Source organism: Schistocerca americana, chromosome 6 (assembly GCF_021461395.2).
Source record: "Schistocerca americana isolate TAMUIC-IGC-003095 chromosome 6, iqSchAmer2.1, whole genome shotgun sequence".
Classification (NCBI taxonomy): domain Eukaryota; kingdom Metazoa; phylum Arthropoda; class Insecta; order Orthoptera; family Acrididae; genus Schistocerca; species Schistocerca americana.
The window spans coordinates 7,953,204-7,969,984 of record NC_060124.1 but is presented as its reverse complement, the minus strand read 5'-3'; the positions used below and the strand labels follow the sequence as shown (position 1 = coordinate 7,969,984).

Genomic DNA, 16,781 nt, shown 5'->3' with positions numbered 1-16,781 from the left:
ACGTGGACTGTCACAGCTGACGTAAGTCATTGCAGTGAAGTGGCGGTAGTATGGAATCAGCGCAGTAAATGGGGTAAACGTAGAGACGTGACAGAATAGCAGAAAGGAGCTATCGGGAGTGCATGTGTTTGAAGTTTCTCGATTTGCTCTATCAACGCGGACTCTCTAACAGGAGTGGTGTACCTCTCAGAGATAAGTAACGTGGCATACGAACAGTAGTCGGGAAAAGATCGTAGCCGACAAGCACCCGAGACGAATTTCGCCCCTTGTCAACAACAAGCAGCTTAAAACCCGACAGAAAGTACTGCTGTAAGTGAATGCACGTCGATCTCAGTCAGTTTCCCCCCAGGGAACAGTAAGCAATGGACATTGGGAACCGTGTACCTTATAAAGGGCCATAGCTCACAGCTGCACATAAAGCTGCGCCAAACAACACACATACTGGACAGTAACTGACTGGAGACGTTCAATGTGGAGGACACAGTTTTTTCATTTGTTAAAGACGGGGTTCCACAGCAGATGACCCTTACATGTTGCCATACTGACCTAAAGATAAACTAAATTGCGATTGCAGTGGGCACGGGATCATCGAGATCGGACAGTGGACGAGTGGAAGCGTGTCGCGTGGTCGGATGAACCATGTGCTACGCGAAACATTCATTCACACAGGCCGGCAGGTGCAATATTATGCCGTAAGGGACTTTCACTTTCGCATCTGTGTGACCTACGGTATTAATCGAATGCTTCATGACTGGAACTGCGCTCTGTCGAAACTACGGTTCGGTATTTTTGGTACAGTTCATAAATGACCTAGAAAACGGCAGGATTACGGATAGCACTGTTAGCATTGGTATGGAAAAAAACATTAATGAATGAGAGAGAGAGTCGACGACTTTTCTTTGTTTTTTGTTTGTTTATTTTCCACATAATTGGAACGCCACATCGTTCGGCGATAGTCCATTGCATATTTTATATCCTTACGAAACATGAATTACATTTCAGAAGTGATAAAAATTAATGGCCGAGGAAACGTTCGCGCTTTTATGTAACTAAAGCCATTACTCCTGATGAATGTACAGTTTACATACACAAACAGAAAAAAGTTAATGTAATTATTTTTGTTATTGTGTAATCAATAGAACGTTCTTCATCATGAAAAAAGGCAAGAATTTCCTATTATTATTCATAAGTGGAAAAGTTGTTTAGTGATGAAACATACATGCTTTACATAAGCTCGATGAAGCATTGAAGCAATGTTTAAGTTGTATTTTTTTTTTTTTAATTTTACCCCTCATTGAGGAAATTGCATTTTTTGCTGCTGTATAATAATTTTGCGACGTATCTATGTTTCATGTTACAAATCAACAGTTTTCGAACAAAACGTTGACAGTTTCAATCTTCCTATAAATACTGTTTATTTTTAAGGAACATCAATTTTACTATAAATATTATTTATTTTTAAGAGACAGACAGCGGAATAACTATGTAGAACAAAAATGTTCTGTCGGTTACATGGCCCTTTATATATCTTCACTCAGCTTCTAGACAGTTCACCACATCCTGTTTCTAGGGTATTCTAGTAAGAAACTGATCGCATACACAGAGAAAGCGATCGAAATGAGGTAACGCCCGTATCATGTGCAACATCCTTAACGGACGGACAACGCGTTGCGATCGGAACTGACCAAAACTTCTAGGAAAATTGACGTAAACAACGTTTTACTTACGGTAGTCTACCGTAGCCTACGGTAGTTTTACGACTCTCATCATGACAGATATTACCTGTGCGAACATTACTGCGGACAACCCTTCATGCTTCATGTCTTCTCTAATACAGATAGCATATTCCAGCAATATGACTGTGTGCGTCACGAGGAACGCATCTGGGGCGCTACCCGGCGCCAACTCCACTCTCACAGCCGACAGATTCTTTTTACGTGACCTCTGCGTTGACATCTAGTATTACTCATGTTAAACTGCAACAAACATTTGTTACTATACAGTAAGGATGGTTACACAATTATTATCACTTGACAGTTCAGTAAACCGATCCTTGTTGGGTCATTGTAAAGTTATAACGATACTAGAGGGTTTCAGATAGATTATGTAATGGTAAGACAGAGATTTATGAACCAGCTTTTAAATTGTAAGACATTTCCTAGGGCAGATGTGGACTCTGGCCACGATTTATTGGTTATGAAATGTAGATTAAAACTGAAGAAACTGCAAAAAGGCGGGAATTTAAGGAGATGGGACCTGGATAAACTGAAAGAACCAGAGGTTTTACAGAGTTTCAGGGGAAGCATAAGGGAACAATTGACAGGAATGGGGGAAAGAAATACAGTAGAAGAAGAATGGGTAGCTTTGAGGAATGAAATAGTGAAGGCAGCAGAGGATCAAGTAGGTAAAAAGACGAGGGCTAGTAGAAATCCTTGGGTAACTGAAGAGATACTGAATATAATTGATGAAAGGAGAAAATACAAAAATGCAGTAAGTGAAGCAGGGAAAAAGGAATACAAACGTCTCAAAAATGATATCGACAGGAAGTGCAAAATGGCTAAGCAGGGATCGCTAGAGGACAAATGTAAGGATGTAGAGGTTTATCTCACGAGGGGTAAGATAGATACTGCCTACAGGAAAATTAAAGAGACCTTTGGAGATAAGAGAACGACTTGTATGAATATCAAGAGCTCAGATGGAAACCCAGTTCTAAGCAAAGAAGGGAAAGCAGAAAGGTGGAAGGAGTATATAGAGGGTCTATACAAGGGCGATCTACTTGAGGACAATATTATGGAAATCGAAGAGCATGTAGATGAAGATCAAATGGGAGATACGATACTGCGTGAAGAGTTTGACAGAGCACTGAAAGACCTGAGTCGAAACAAGGCCCCGGGAGTAGACATCATTCGATTAGAACTACTGACGGCCTTGGATGAGCCAGTCCTGACAAAACTCTACCAGCTGGTGAGCAAGATGTATGAGACAGGCGAAATACCCTCAAACTTCAAGAAGAATATAATAATTCCAATTCCAAAGAAAGCAGGTGTTGACAGATGTGAAAATTACCGAACAATCAGTTTAATAAGCCACAGTTGCAAAATACTAACACGAATTCTTTACAGACGAATGGAAAAACTGGTAGAAGCCGACCTCGGGGAAGATCAGTTTGGATTCCGTAGAAATGTTGGAACACGTGAGGCAATACTGACCCTACGACTTATCTTAGAAAAAAGATTAAGGAAAGGCAAACCTACGTTTGTAGCATTTGTAGACTTAGAGAAAGCTTTTGACAGTGTTGACTGGAATGCTCTCTTTCAAATTCTGAAGGTGGCACGGGTAAAACACAGATAGCGAAAGGCTATTTACAATTTGTACAGAAATCAGATGGCAGTTATAAGAGTCGAGGGGCACGAAAGGGAAGCAGTGGTTGGGAAGGGAGTGATTGTAATTCTGTCAGAGACAGCAAAGGACTTGGAAGGGCAGTTGAACGGAATGGACAGTGTCTTGAAAGGAGGATATAAGATGAACACCAAGAAATTCAAAATGAGGATAATGGAATGAAGTCGAATTAAGTCGGGTGATGCTGAGGGAATTAGATTAGGAAATGAGACACTTAAAGGCCGGCCGCGGTGGTCTAGCGGTTCAGGCGCTCAGTCCCGAACCGCGCGACTGCTACGGTCGCAGGTTCGAATCCTGCCTCGGGCGTGGATGTGTGTGATGTCCTTAGGTTAGTTAGGTTTAAGTAGTTCTAAGTTCTAGGGGACTGATGACCAGAGATGTTAAGTCCCATAGTGCTCAGAGCCATTTGAACCATTTTTCGACACTTAAAGTAGTAAAGGAGTTTTGCCATTTGGGGGGCAAAATAAGTGATGATGGTCGAAGTAGAGAGGATATGAAATGTAGACTGGCAATGGCAAGGAAAGCGTTTCTGAAGAAGAGAATTTTGTTAACATCGAGTATAGATTTAAGTGTCAGGAAGTCGTTTCTGAAAGTATTTGTATGGAGTGTAGCCATGTATGGAAGTGAAACATAGACGATAAATAGTTTAGACAAGAAAAGAATAGAAGCTTTCGAAATGTGGTGCTACAGAAGAAAGCTGAAGATTAGATGGGTAGATCACATAACTAATGAGGAGATATTGAATAGAATTGGGGAGAAGAGGAGTTTGTGGCACAACTTGACTAGAAGAAGGGAACGGTTGGTAGGACATGTTCTGAGGCATCAAGCGATGACCAATTTAGTATTGGAGGGCAGCGTGGAGGGTAAAAATCGTAGACGGAGACCAGGAGATGAATACACAAAGCAGATTCAGAAGGATGTAGGCTGCAGTAGGTACTGGGAGATGAAGAAGCTTGCACAAGATAGAGTAGCATGGAGAGCTGCATCAAACCAGTCTCAGGACTGAAGACCACAACAAAGAACAACAACGATCGAGAAAGTGGGATCCATTAAGCATCCCAGTCACGAATGCACAGTGTCAACGAGGTAGACAATAGAAAACAGCAGAATACAAAGTGAGTACATGCTGGCTAGGCGGCCCGTTTTACGTTACGCATGATGCGAGAGGACAAATCAATGTGATCGTTCGTGGGTGGCCGTTGCCAACGGCAGGTGATGTCTTTGGCAGCGTATATCGCAGACTATCGACCTCGTCGTCTTAGGACATAGATACCACAACTGCTACAACATACCTCCGGAAAAATACCTTTCGAATGCACACCATGCAGAATCGTCGTGTGCTGCATTCTGATGCGGTAGGTGGCCATTATGTATTGGCTGTTCAGTGTATGTTACAAACTTATCTACAAAGTAGGCACGAACTGTGGGAAACAGACTGGAAGGTTGGAGATTTCAGATTCGAGAGAATGAGGCAAAAGATTTTTGTTTTATGCAGTGTGTGCAAAACTTGAATGAAAGTAACTTTTGCGTGATGTCTCACTGCCAAGTAACATAGCTCGATGAACTTGAACCGTACAAAGAAGCAAAAAAGTTCAAATGGCTCTAAGCACTATGGGACCTACCGTCTGAGGTCATCAGTCCCGTAGATCTTAGAACTACTTAAACCGAACTAACCTCAGGACATCACACACATCCATGCACGAGGCAGGATTCGAACCTGCGACCGTAGCAGCAGCGCGGTTCCGGGCTGAAGTGCCTAGAACCGCTCGGACACAGCAGCCGGCACAAAGAAGCAACCGGTACAGCATACTACAGAAGGTAATTGAAAGAAATGCATAATGAGGCGAACGGAAATGACACTTTTATTCAAAGACAATAATTACATTGAAGGACATTACAAATGGCGGAACACGGTTCGTAGTAGGGTGTGTGTTCACCACAGACGGCAATGCACGCCGATGCTAGGGTGATGGTTGGTAAGATGTTCTTGTGGTACGAACTTACATTCCTCCAGCAGGGCGGCTGACAACTGGTGTATCGCCGTTGGTGCAAGAGGACGTACTGCAATACAGCTATACAACATATCCTACACGATGTCGATGAGATTTAAGTCGAGGAAGTGGGTAGGCCAGCCTATTCGGCGAATATCCTCTCGTTCCAAGAGCCAGTCCACCTCCACTGCTCGGTGCGGCCGGGTCGCGCACTGTCAGCCATGAAGCTAGGGCCGAATGAATCTCTCGAAAGACGCACGTGGGGAACGAGTACTGTACCACAATAACGTTTGAAACGTCATATTAGAAAAATTATAAATGACTTTGCTGATAAACCTCTCACTTTATTTGATTTTCAAACAGCTGAGTAAAACTGAACGTACTCAGTCATTTCGCTCTTTACCTATTCTGATCAACACTAAACTGACACACAATATTTTTAGCGCAATGCAATCTGACTTTCAAAAATCCCCCCAAAAGAATGGCCCTGACTAACAATAACCTATACCTTTCATGAATCACTTACCTCACAAAAATCTTCGTTACTCGAACTACTACAATACAGCGAGCGCCACTACTGCCAGATAAATAAAAGATTCTAACTACTGAAGGCGCTAACTACTGATAGGCATAGTTAGAAAGTGAAAGATTTAAATGAAAGATTTTGATAGAGAACAAACAATGTATTTACCCTAATAATGTTCAAAAGTTATTATATCAGTTCATGATATCCGGTATTACAAATTTACGCTTTCTGATGGACACACGTCCAGATCGTCATCTCTCAAAATTCTGCCGTCTCTGTCCCCACATCCACCACTGCTAGCTGCTCACCTCCAACTGCACAACGCTACACGCTGTTCACATCCAACTGCCCAACACTACAATAGCGAATATTCCAACAATGCCAACCAGCCATAGACTGCACACAGCACAGTCAGTGATTTTCATACAGAGCGCTACGTGGCGTTACCAACATAAAAACCTAAACAGCCTACTTACACGTTTACCGGTGAGCTCTTCGTGTTAAAATAATTGGAGGTCTCTACGCCCCCACACTAAAACACCTGAACCTCCAAACCGATCATGTTTGACACTGCTGGACGTACCCCCATACAGCGAGACGTCGGGGCCGGCCGTTGTGGCCGAGCGGTTCTAGGCGCTTCAGACTGGAACTGCGCGACCGCTACGGTCGCAGGTTCGAATCCTGCGTCGGGCATTGATGTATGTGATGTTCTTAGGTTAGTTAGGTTTAAGTAGTTCTAAGTTCTAGGGGACTGATGACCTCAGATATTACGTCCCATAGTGCTCAGAGCCATTTGAATCATTTGAGACGTCGGGATACGAAAAGCACTCAGGAACATTGTCGAACATCATCGTTTCGATGGTCCTGTTGTCATGGTGTGGGGAGGTGTTATGATGAATGCACCGACTGAGCTCAAAATCTTTGAACATACCACACTCACCAGTCAGCGTATTGCAACGCTGTGCTCCTTCCCCATGCGTGTCATTTCCTGTGGGGGGGGGGGGGGGGGCATTCGGCCGTGACTTCATTTTTATGGTTTTATGGATGACAACGAGAGACAGGATCGAACAGCGCGGGTGGAGGGGCTCTTGAAACGAGAGGATATTCGCCGAATAGACTGGCCTGCCCGTTTCTCCGACTTAAATCCCACTGACCGTCTCTGTAATCCCCTGGGGAGATGTACTGCAGCAAGTGGACATGCACCAGCAGTCAACTACGCTGGTGGAGGAACGGAACACCCAACCGCCTGCCGCGGTGGCCGAGCTGTTCTAGGGGCTTCAGTCCAGAACCACGCGGCTGCTACGGGCGCAGGTTCTAATCCTGCCTCGGGCATGAATGTGTGTGATGTCCTTAGGTTAGTTAGGTTTAAGTAGTTCTAAGTCTAGGGGACTGATGACCTCACATGTTAAGTCCCATAGTGCTTAGACGTATTTGAACCATTTTGAACGCCCAACCGCCAAAACTCCTTACCAGCCTTGTGTCTAGAATGGGAGCATGTTCGAGACCACACATTGCCGTCCGTGGTGATTGCACACCGTATTAATACCAATCCCAATGACTTCAGTGTAGTTATCGTCTTTGAATAAAGGTGTCATTTCTGAAACTTCCTGGCAGATTAAAACTGTGTGCCGGACTGAGACTCGAACTCGGGACCTTTGCCTTTCGCGGGCAAGTGCTCTACCAACTGAGCTACCCATGCACGACTCACGCCCCGTCCTCACAGCCTTAATTGCGCCAGTACCTCGTCTCGTACCTTCCAAACTTCACAGAAGCTCTCCTGAGAACCTTGCAGAAACTAGCACTCTTGGAAGAAAGGATATTGCGGAGACATGGCTTAGCCAAAGCCTGGGGGATGTTTCTAGAGCACTTGCCCGCGAAAGGCAAAGGTCCCGAGTTCGAGTCTCAGTCCGGCTCACAGTTTTAATCTGCCACGAAGTTTCATACCAGCGCACACTCCGCTGCAGAGTGAAAATTTCATTCTAGTAACATCCCCCAGGCTATGGCTAAGTCATGTCTCCACAATATCCTTTGTTCCAGGTGTGCTAGTTCTGCACGGTTCTCAGGAGAGCTTCTGCGAAGTTTGGAAGGTACGAGACGAGGTACTGGCGCAATTAAGGCTGTGAGGACGGGGCGTGAGTCGTGAATGGGTATCTCAATTGGTAGAGCACTTTCCCGCGAAAGGCAAAGGTCCCGAGTTCGAGTCTCGGCCCGGCACACAGTTTTAATCTGCCAGGAAGTTTCATATCAGCGCACACGCCGTTGCAGAGTGAAAATTTCATTGTATGTGTCATTTATGTTCATATCATTGCATATTTTTTTAGTTACATTTTGTAAGTTCTTTGATGTAGAGTCCACGTTTCATCGAACAATATTACTTGACAGTGAAACACCATGAGAAAATTACTTTCGTCCTTCAGCTTGTGTGTACCAGTGTATTATAAGGCACCATCCGTCACATACCACAAGCTGGCTAACGGTGTACACTGAGGTGACAAAAGTCGTGGGATTGCGATCTGTAAATATGTATGGCGGTAGTATCGTGTACACAGTCTATAAAAGGGCAGTGCATTAGCGGAGCTGTTGCTTGTACTCAGCTGGTTCACGTGAAAAGGTTTCGGAGGTGATTATGGCCACACGACGGAAATTAAACGACTTTCAACGCGGAATGGTAGTTCGAGTTAGACCCATGGAACATTCCATTTCGGAAATTAGGGAATTTAATCTTCCGAGACTCACAATCTCAAGAGCGTGCCGTGGATGCAAAATTTCAGGCAATACCTTTCACCACGGACAACGCATTGGTCGACGGCCTTCATTTAACGACCTGGAGCAGCAGCATTTCCTTAGAATTGTCAGTGCTAAGAGACAAGCAACACTGCATGAAAGACCGTAGAAATCAATGTGGAACGTACGACGAACGCATCCGTTATGACAATGTGGCGAAATTTGGCGTTAATATACTATGGCAGCAGACGAGCGACGGCAGTCTCTTTGCTAACAGCGCCACATCGCCTGCAGCACCTCAACAATAACGGTTGCACCTTGAGAAACCGTGGCCTGATCAGATGAGTCGCAATTTCAGTTGCTAAGAGCTGATGGTAGGGTTCAGGGGTGCCACAGACCTCACGGGCCCAAGTTGTCAACAAGGGACTGTGGAAACTTGTGGTGGCTCCATAATGTTGTGTCTCGGATCACTGACTGGAAATAGCAATGCCCAGCTATTTGGACTTCATGCTTCCAAATAACGATGGAATTTTTATGAATGACAATGTGCCATATCACCAGGCCGCAACTGTTCGCGATTGGTTTGATCATTCCGGACGATTCGAGCAAATGATTTGGCCACCCAGATCGCCCGACACGAGTCCCATAGCACATTCATGGGACGTGATAGAGAGGTCAGTTCGTGCACAAAATCCTGCACTGACAACACTTCTGCAGTTGTTGTTGGCTGTAGAGGCAGCACGGCTCAATATTTCTGCATGGGACCCCTAACAACTCGTTGAGCCCACGCCAGATCGAGCTGTTGCCCTATAAGGAGGTCCGACACGATATTGGGAGGTATCCCATGACTCTTGTCACCTCAGCGTATGGATGAAGATTTAGATTTAACCGTTCACTGACCGCAGCGCCTCGCCCTTGTGCAGCCTACTTGAGCCGCGGCGACCACAACGTGTTCACGGTGGACTGGGAGCCGCTGACGTACTTCCCGTGCTACCTGTCGGCCATCAGCAACACGCGGCTGGTGGCGCAGTGCTCGGCGCAGCTGTACGCCCACCTCACCTACCACGGCGCCGCCGCCTCGAGCATCACCTGCGTCGGCCACTCCCTGGGCGCCCACATCTGCGGCATGATGAGCAACCACCTGTCCCGCAGGATGGACAAGATCATAGGTACGTGCCGTATAATCCCATCTTGCAACCTCTACCAACTCCCATTTCCGCATCTTCAGCACCGGACTCCTTTACCAATGGGCGGAAGATATGATAGATGTGTGGCTTTCCAGTTATTCACCTAAAGCATTTATTTGGCTTCAGAATCTGCATAGTCAACATCAGGCGCATTCATGTCTGTGTAACAGAGATTTATACCATCACAGTGTAGGTACACTTCAGATGTGGTCACACAATTACCGAGTGACAGCGAAGGGATGTAGTATCCCCATAAGCAGTCTATTAACCCTTTCAGAACTGATTTTTTTTTCTGGAGGATGGAAAACTCTTCTTTATGTGATAATGCTCTAAGGTGATTTTTTTTAATGATTGTACACGCAAGATTCATACAAAAGTACCGGGTGATCAAAAAGTCAGTTGTTTGTTGTTGTTGCTGTTGTGGTCTTCAGTCCTGAGACTGGTTTCATGCAGCTCTCCATGCTACTCTATCCTGTGCAAGCTTCTTCATCTTCCAGTACCTACTGCAACCTACATCCTTCTGAATCTGCTTAGTGTATTCATCTCTTGGTCTCCCTCTACGATTTTTTCCCTCCACGCTGCCCTCCAATACTAAATTGGTGATCCCTTGATGCCTCAGAACATGTCCTACCAACCGATCCCTTCTTCTGGTCAAGTTGTGCCACAAACTTCTCTTCTCCCCAATCCTATTCATTACTTCCTCATTAGTTACGTGATCTACCCATCTAATCTTCAGCATTCTTCTGTAGCACCACATTTCGAAAGCTTCTATTCTCTTCTTGTCCAAACTATTTATCGTCCATGTTTCACTTCCATACATGGCTACACTCCATACAAATACTTTCAGAAACGACTTCCTGACACTTAAATCTATACTCGATGTTAACAAATTTCTCTTCTTCAGAAACGCTTTCCTTGCCATTGCCAGTCTACATATTATATCCTCTCTACTTCGACCATCATCAGTTACTTTGCTCCCCAAATAGCAAAACTCCTTTACTACTTTAAGTGTCTCATTTCCTAATCTAATTCCCTCAGCATCACCCGACTTGATTCGACTACATTCCATTATCCTCGTTTTGCTTTTGTTGATGTTCATCTTATATTCTCCTTTCAAGACACTGTCCATTCCATTCAACTGCTCTTCCAAGTCCTTTGCTGTCTCTGACAGAATTACAATGTCATCGGCAAACCTCAAAGTTTTCATTTCTTCTCCATGGACTTTAATACCTACTCCGAATTTTTCTTTTGTTTTCTTTACTGCTTGCTCAATATACAGATTGAACAACATCGAGGAGAGGCTACAACCCTGTCTCATTCTCTTCCCAACCACTGCTTCCCTTTCATACCCCTCGACTCTTATAACTGCCATCTGGTTTCTGTACAAATTGTAAATAGCCTTTCGCTCCCTGTATTTTACCCCTGCCACCTTTAGAATTTGAAAGAGACTATTCCAGTCAACATTGTCAAAAGCTTTCTCTAAGTCTACAAATCCTAGAAACGTAGGTTTGCCTTTCCTTAATCTTTCTTCTAAGATAAGTCGTAAGGTCAGTATTGCCTCACGTGTTCCAGTATTTCTACGGAATCCAAACTGATCTTCCCCGAGGTCGGCTTCTACTAGTTATTCCATTCGTCTGTAAAGAATTCGTGTTAGTATTTTGCAGCTGTGGCTTATTAAACTGGTTGTTCGGTAATTTTCACATCTATCAACACCTGCTTTCTTTGGAATTGGAATTATTCAAAAAATGGTTCAAATGGCTCTGAGCACTATGGGACTCAACTGCTGAGGTCATTAGTCCCCTAGAACTTAGAACTAGTTAAACGTAACTAACCTAAGGACATCACAAACATCCATGCCCGAGGCAGGATTCGAACCTGCGACCGTAGCGGTCTTGCGGTTCCAGACTGCAGCGCCTTTAACCGCACGGCTACTTCGGCCGGCAATTGGAATTATTATATTCTTCTTGAAGTCTGAGGGTATTTCGCGTGTTTCATACATCTTGCTCACCAGATGGTAGAGTTTTGTCAGGACTGCCTCTCCCAAGGCCGTCAGTAGTTCCAATGGAATGTTGTCTACTCCGGGGGCCTTGTTTCGACTCAGGTCTTTCAGTGCTCTGTCAAACTCTTCAAGCAGTATCGTGTCTCCCATTTCACCTTCATCTACATCCTCTTCCATTTGCATAATATTGTCCTCAAGTACATCGCCCTTGTATAGACACTCTATATACTCCTTCCACCTTTCTGCTTTCCCTTCTTTGCTTAGAACTGGGTTTCCATCTGAGCTCCTGATGTTCATACAAGTGGTTCTCTTATCTCCAAAGGTCTCTTTAATTTTCCTGTAGGATCTATCTTACCCCTAGTGAGATAAGCCTCTACATCCTTACATTTGTCCTCTAGCCATCCCTGCTTAGCCATTTTGAACTTCCTGTCGATCTCATTTTTGAGACGTTTGTATTCCTTTTTGCCTGCTTCATTTACTGCATTTTTATATTTTCTCCTTTCATCAATTAAATTCAATATTTCTTCTGTTACCCAAGGATTTCTACTAGCCCTCGTCTTTTTACCTACTTGATCCTCTGCTGCCTGCACTACTTCATCCCTCAAAGCTACCCATTCTTCTTCCACTGTATTTCTTTCCCCCATTCCTGTCAATTGTTCCCTTATGCTCTCCCTGAAACTCTGTACAACCTCTGGTTCTTTCAGTTTATCCAGGTCCCATCTCCTTAAGTCCCCACCTTTTTGCAGTTTCTTCAGTTTTAATCTACAGGTCATAACCAATAGATTGTGGTCAGAGTCCACATCTGCCCCTGGAAATATCTTACAATTTAAAAGCTGGTTCCTAAATCTCTGTCTCACCATTATATAATCTATCTGGTACCTTTTAGTATCTCCAGGGTTCTTCCATGTATACAACCTTCTTTCATGATTCTTAAACCAAGTGTTAGCTATGATTAAATTGTGCTCTGTGCAAAATTCTACCAGGCGGCTTCCTCTTTCATTTCTTAGCCCCAATCCATATTCACCTACTACGTTTCCTTCTCTCCCTTTTCCTACTACCGAATTCCAGTCACCCATGACTATTAAATTTTCGTCACCCTTCCCTATATGAATAATTTCTTTTATTTCATCATACATTTCTTCAATTTCTTCGTCATCTGCAGAGCTAGTTGGCATATAAACTTGTACTACTGTAGTAGGTGTGGGCTTCGTATCAATCTTGGCCACAATAATGCGTTCACTATGCTGTTTGTAGTAGCTTACCCGCATTCCTATTTTCCTATTCATTATTAAACCTACTCCTGCATTACCCCTAGTTGATTTTGTGTTTATAACCCTGTAGTCACCTGACCAGAAGTCTTGTTCCTCCTGCCACCGAACTTCACTAATTCGCACTATATCTAACTTTAACCTATCCATTTCCCTTTTTAAATTTTCTAACCTACCTGCCCGATTAAGTGATCTGACATTCCACGCTCCGATCCGTAGAACGCCAGTTTTATTTCTCCTGATAACGACGTCCTCTTGAGTAGTCCCCGCCCGGAGATCCGAATGGGGGACTATTTTACCTCCGGAATATTTTACCCAAGAGGACGCCATCATCATTTAATCATACAGTAAAGCTGCATGCCCTCGGGAAAAATTACGGCCGTAGTTTCCCCTTGCTTTCAGCCGTTCGCAGTACCAGAACAGCAAGGCTGTTTTGGTTAATGTTACAAGGCCAGATCAGTCAATCATCCAGACTGTTGCCCCTGCAACTACTGAAAAGGATGCTGCCCCTCTTCAGGAACCACACGTTTGTCTGGCCTCTCAACAGATACCCCTCCGTTGTGGTTGCACCTACGGTACGGCTATCTGTATCGCTGAGGCACGCAAGCCTCCCCACCAACGGCAAGGTCCATGGTTCATGGGGGGGGGAGTCAGTATAAATTTGAAAACTGAATAAATCACGGAATAATTTAGATAGAGAGCTACAAATTGACACACATGCTTGGAATGACATGGGGTTTTATTAGAAGCAAAAAAATACAAACGTTCAAAAACTGTCCGACAGATGGCACTTCATCTGATCAGAATACCAATAATTAGCATAACAAAGTAAGACAAAGCAAAGATGATGTTCTTTACAGGAAATGCTCAATATATCCACCATCATTCCTCAACAATAGCTGCAATCGAGGAATAATGCTGTAAACAGCACTGTAAAGCATGTCCGGAGTTATGGTGAGGCATTGGCGTCGGATGTTGTCTTTCAGCATCCCTAGAAATGTCGGTCGATCACGATACACTTGCGACTTGAGGTAACCCCAAATCCAATAATCGCACGGACTGAGGTCTGGGGACCTGGGAGGCGAAGCATGACGAAAGTGACGGCTGAGCACACGATCATCACCAAACCACGTGGGCAAGAGATATTTGACGCGTCTAGCAATACTTTCTTTTTTTTTTTGGTTCTAGTAAAACCTAATCTCATTCCAAGCATGTGTGTCAATTTGTAACTCTCTACTACATTATTCCGTGGTTTATTAAGTTTTCAAATTTATACTGACTTTTTGATCACCCGGTATATACTTTTCTTGAAAACATACTTTGTACACTTGGTTTCATTTTATGGACTAAAATAACTAATTACGAAATAGTTTCTATTGCAATAAATAGTAAAATGTTCATTCAATAGTTACCATGCAAAATAGCAAAAACAATATTCAGTTGTACAGTGGAATATAGAGAACCAGTCACGTCCATGTATTCTGGTGATCACGAGCTGCTGCGCACTTCTACGTTGATTTTATGGTGGTTTCGTAGTGATACCGAACAGTTGGTAGCACTTGTGCTTCATGAAAATGTTGAACATTCAAAAACGTGTACCTCAGGTTTCCATCGGGAAAAAATATTTCTACTGCAGCTAAGACTCAGTAAAAGTTAATGTAGACAATTGTAACCAGAGGGTCTGAAAGGGTTAAACACATTGATATTACTGCAGCAAAGGGAATATGGGCGCAATGATTTATGACCATCATGTAAACCAACTGCACATGCCACCCCTCCCTCACCCCTCCCAGCACTCCGCTTGGGCTGTTATTCTGTTTATTTAGGATCAAATTTGTGACTCTGTGCTGTTATCCTAGGAAACGTTAGTTTTTGTTTAGAATTTATTTTATTGCCCAATTAATTATCTTTATCACTACCAAGATGGTCTTCTCTATATGTATGCCGACCTTATCTTAATGAAAATATTTTATAGCTCAATATGATCGGCAAAGTATGATGTCACTATCAAACTTGCCTGCCCGAGGTAAGTCTAACACTATGTTATTACACTAGACGTGATTAAACTGTGTGAAATTGAAAAAAAAAATCCAAGTGGCAGAACATGGTGTATTTATTTAGGAATTTTCATGTAGGTACGAAACAAGGATTCCTACTCTTCCAGCTACCTAGTTTCAAATACTTTTCGAGATCACCCAGCAACCCACTAGTCCCATGCAAAACGCACACATGAAGGTAATCGTAAATAAGAGATTTCTTAGGATTTTTCGTAGGGTAGCAAATGAGACAAATTGTCTCGTGCAAAAACTTTTATTAATTTTTGATTATACCTTTACACGCAGTAAACAACCCTCTCTTTATTTTTGTTTCGTGTTGCTTTAATAATATTTAGCTTAATTTTTAACTTATAATTTAAACCTACATCCGAACCATCTACTTCTTTTTCCAACCAGTAATTTTGTTAAATACAAAGAAGTTATGTTCTCGAATTCTAATATTCTAATTTTTTCTGTAAAAATATCTTCTATTGCTTTAACAGTTAGCTCTGTCCTTTCCTGCAATTCTTCTAGTGGAAAGCATTCGAGGATTTCAATTTTTCCGTTCGTTTCCTGCATTGCACTATCGCTAAAGGATACCGTATTTTTCTGGGTGTATGCCACCAAGTCTTTCCTTCAAATTCTTGCGGAATTTCTGCACAGAGTTGAAAGTTTCCAATTTTTTTAAAAAAATTGCCCATTAAATTTAGCTATTTTGTCAGTTTTAAATTCCGAAAATGGGCATTCGGTTGTTAGTAATCATTCTTTTTAAGCTGGTCCAAATGTGAATCGATCTTTACAAACAGATTGCTCATGTGTCGTTTAACACAGAGTAGTCCAACAAGTGATAAATTTCCACTGCCATCTGCAGTAGATGCTTATATCTTGTATTCCCCGTCATGGCCAGATTTCTCCATAGATTGTGTTTAAATTAATATGTAAGACTTCCTTGCTCACTTGCAATGGTCTCTTTCTTTTCCATTTGCAATTTATATTATTCCGTTATGGTAGTTCTTTTCGCCATGTACTTCAGGTTTCGTTTTTTGTCTTCGATCTGTTCCATTTACAGATTTATTTTGAGTACGCGTAACAAATTAATTGCAGTTACAGTAGTAATTTCATTAATACGGAATGGTTCGATTCTGTGCATTACATTTACTCCTTTTAAAGATCTATGGAATAACAGTAATTATGGAACTAATCCTAATTTGGCCATATCTATATGGGCAGTGTTGTGGAGAACAGTGTTCTGGATTGAAAAAAAATTAACACTTCCAGTAGCACTTTGGAAGACGCTATTGATTTTTTACAACCATCCTCCGCAGTGTTCAATGGTCCCTCACTATCAGTACATGAGGTATTCCTGGTTTTGGTTTAGCTGTGGTGGTTCCTTCACAAGGAGTCACACGTAAACATTACACTAAAATTACCACAGAAACAAACATAATTTATTTGCTTTTACTAAACGTCGCCAAGTCCATCTTGTTTACTAGACACAACCCTCCAACTACACTACTGGCCATTAAAATTGCTACACCACGAAGATGACGTGCTATCGACGCGAAATTTAACCGACAGGAAGAAGATGCTGTGATATGCAAATGATTAGCTTTTCAGAGCACTCACACAAGGTTGGCGCCGGTGGCGACAC

At 43.0% G+C, this 16,781-nt stretch overlaps 1 protein-coding gene across 1 annotated transcript in view; it reads left to right on the top strand.

Annotated features, from left to right (window-relative positions):
* Positions 1 to 16,781, top strand: part of LOC124619657 (phospholipase A1-like) — a 108,872-nt gene that overhangs the window by 46,333 nt on the left and 45,758 nt on the right. Inside the window, exon 3 of the mRNA XM_047146189.1 lies at positions 9,564 to 9,809. Within this exon, the coding sequence (XP_047002145.1) occupies positions 9,564 to 9,809 (246 nt within the window). The remainder of the gene's footprint in view (positions 1 to 9,563; positions 9,810 to 16,781) is intronic.